Raw genomic sequence first — 3,677 nt, forward strand, 5'->3', positions numbered from 1 at the left:
CCTCCAGTTTTGGGGAAAACCTTTAAAAACATGCGAGAATTTCAAGAAGATGAGAATTACTTCAAAAATTACCATCAAAATTACTTCAAGAATCAGGAACATCAGAATCACAAACTTCGAGAATCACAGGAACAACAAAACTACAACCCACAATAATTATTAATTCTAGAACTAATTCTAGAACTTCTAGAACTATCAAGATACCAGACTAATAACAAGAACCTTCAGAATTTTTTGAACTTCAAACCTTAGTGATAATGTGGACCGTCATTGGCATATGGACTTTGCTTTTGATCATCTTGCTAATTGAATTTGTTAAGCAAACTTCGTAATAATTATTTTTATTAGTATATTCCACAGCTCTGGGAACAGATTGGAGCTAATATACTATATATTAATATTTATAGTCAAATATTTTGTTATTTTTACTTCTTATCTTTCATTTTTTTGTTTTCTTTACAAGAGAAATTTACTATTTTTATTATTTTCAATTAATTCTTTTTCAATCGAATTAATATATTCTGTCTAATATGTCTTTTATGTTTTATTGATTTTATTGAACTTGTTTTCAAATTTCTGAGATGATCAAATTCCTGTTTTTACTATTATCAGTTACTATTTTCAGTAATTTCAGTTTTTTTAAATATTTCTTAAGAATTTTTATTTCTCTATAATAATAATTTTTTCCAATTTTTTAAGATCCTTTTTATTACTTCAATTCTTCCTGTTTCTATTTATAATATATACCAAGATATAACAATAAATATAATACATATTCTGAATAATAATTGGAAATTTTTTTTTTAATTTATAAAATTTGTTTAAATTTTTTTTATGTTTGAATATTTTAAATTTTAAATACATGCTAGTATAGTACAATAGTAGTATAGTAGTATAGTACAATAATATATAAAATATTATACTATAATAATAATATAATATACTGTATAGTAATACAGTATTGTTTTTACCAATGAGTTAATTTTTTAGCTTTTTTAGCTTAATTATTATTAATTTTTTGTAAATATCAAAATTTTCGTATTTATATAAATATTAAAATATACATATAATCTTGGTTCATAAATTTTAAAAATATAAAGATAAATTGAATAATCTATTATCTTTGTTCTAATATTGTTAACATTGTATTTGTGTAATCTATTAAAAATTTCGTTTGTATAAAATATTTTATTTGTTAGTTTTAATAATAAATTTCTCATTTATTTTCTTGAGATAGGTAGGTAGAAAATGGCTAAATAAATATATTGTCGAATTCGGTAGAAATGAAAAATATTATATAAATATACAAAATAAATATAAAAACTATTTTAAATTTAAAAAAATAGAAATATAAAGCAAAAATAATAATTTAATATTGTTCAGACAAATGAACATATGCTGTCCAGATAAACATATGCTGTCTAGACATGATGCTGAAGAGACAATGCAATTTGTCAATGAGAATTTCTGTAAATTGCCCTGTCCATTCAGAAACTTTCACTTATATCTTACTTTCACTTTCACTTACGTTGTCAATATGGTCTTACTACCGGAGACGACGGTAGCAAGCCCTAATAAACGTCAACACCCAAAAGGAAAACATTATGCATTTATCGAACGACCTAAAAAACATTGGATTTATGAGCGTCCTAGCCCGTTGGAGTCATTATAGAGAATTTTCATTGGATACAGGCCGAGGTACAGTTCAACCAGGTTAATCAAGCTTGGGGGAAAACCCTTATATACGGGGGCGAGAACCTCAAGTGGTCAGTGACGCACAAGACACTCACTCAGGAACCACTCTTGTATTCCTCTCACAAGGAGACGAAACTTAACCATTCGTGCACTCCTCTCACAAGGAGACGCAACTCAACCAAGGAAACGGAACTCAAGAACCATTTGTACATTCCTCCCATCAGGAAAGGAACAACTCATTGAACCTGTGTTTTGTACTTGTGATAGTATTAAGAACTCATACCTCTGTACTCTGTGATACGGTGAACCATCACATACACAGAGAATTTACGTTTACGAATAAATCGAACACACTGAACTTTATAATAATTTATTTATTATTAAATCTCATACCTCTAAGAACCACTTTGAGCTAACATTTTGGTCTTTCGAACCGGATTCTAACCGGAAATTCATAACGTGTGAAGTGCAAAATTAGCATCGTTGTGTTGTTAGTGCAACTCAAGAAGTTCAAGGACAACTCTATTGTAATCAAGTCTCATCAGTGCATTACGTCTGAACCAGCTGGGTGACATCATCTCAATCCTATGTAAGTTCGCTTCTCTGAAACATTATAGAATCCATATTAAAACTCCTCATAAGAGAACATGCCTCACACAAGGTATTAATTCGTTTTAAATCATATTTGAAAACCTATGATCGAACCACGACTATCGCCTAGTTTAAGGTTCGACTAACCAAAGTCATTCCAATTTTTGAAGCCTTTAACGCAGTGCAAACAACAATTGAAGAACATGTACTAAACACTGAATTCGAAGCAACTCATGACGCAATGCGAACTGAATTCGAACAGATGTATTGCGATACCATTGGTACTGCTGAGATGCTTCTAGCCCAATTAGAAGGAACTAACACTACTCCACCTACTTTATCTACACCGACAATCACAAATAGTTCTGATTCACATTCTAGAATAAGATTACCAACAACAAAACTACCAACTTTCGACGGAAGCTATAACCAATGGATAAGCTTTAAGGACACTTTCGAATCACTAATACATAACAATGACGCATTATCAAATATTGAAAGGTTTCATTATTTGAAATCATCTCTTAAAGGCGATGCAGCGGCAGTCATAGAAAATCTCGGCATTTCTGAGCACAATTACACAGTTGCCTGGACGACGCTAAAGAAAAGATTTGAAGACACAAGACTCCTGAAACAAAGTCACTTACGAAGTCTATACGAAATTCCTGTATTAACCAAAGAATCATTTTCTGGACTAAGAAGGCTATTAGACAACATAAACAGCAATCTCTTGGCATTGCAAGCCTTAGGAGAGAACGTGGATTGGGACCTCGTCATGGTTTACTTATTGTCGACTAAACTGGACCCAGTGACAAAAAGAGAATGGGAGAAGATACAATCAGTCATAGTTGGAAACATTACATTATCACACTTCACCAACTTTTTGGAAAATCAGTGTTCTTACTTGGAAAGGACGATCATAGAGAAATCACTATCACAACCCTCTAAGCCACATATTGTAAACAAAGGTGTTCGAACTCGAATGGGACAGACGGTCACATACATTGCTGCCCCACAAACCCCTTGCTCTTTGTGCAATAATTCACACAATCTTTACAACTGTGCTGAATTTAAAAAATTATCTGCCAACGCACGTACCGCCTACACACAAGAAATTGGCACATGTTTCAATTAAATACTGGACACACAAACAAGGACTGCACACGCAGTTCTTGCAAAATTTCTGGCAAAAAACACAACACTCTTTTGCATGTTGATCACAACAAAGGTACTAAAATACAAGGCAATTTTGCAACAGTGACTTCACCTTCAACAACAACAAACGAAACAAAAATCCAGTGTAATCATATTTCTTGCAATCACCAATAGAAACAGTGATTTTATCCACAGCACAGTAATTATAAAGGATTAACATGGACAAAAACGAGTGC

At 31.7% G+C, this 3,677-nt stretch overlaps 1 protein-coding gene across 1 annotated transcript; it reads left to right on the forward strand.

Annotated features, from left to right (window-relative positions):
• The first annotated feature begins 2,527 nt into the window (after positions 1 to 2,527).
• LOC147656950 (uncharacterized) lies at positions 2,528 to 3,421 on the forward strand. The gene has a single exon (XM_086912352.1). It carries the CDS (start codon positions 2,528 to 2,530, stop codon positions 3,419 to 3,421), a length of 894 nt encoding a protein of 297 aa, XP_086768478.1.
• Positions 3,422 to 3,677: the final 256 nt, after the last annotated feature.

The sequence above is a fragment of the Apis florea genome, unplaced genomic scaffold (assembly GCF_048593485.1).
Source record: "Apis florea isolate Af1SG1 unplaced genomic scaffold, ASM4859348v1 contig_3391_pilon, whole genome shotgun sequence".
In the NCBI taxonomy this organism is placed as follows: Eukaryota; Metazoa; Arthropoda; class Insecta; order Hymenoptera; family Apidae; genus Apis; species Apis florea.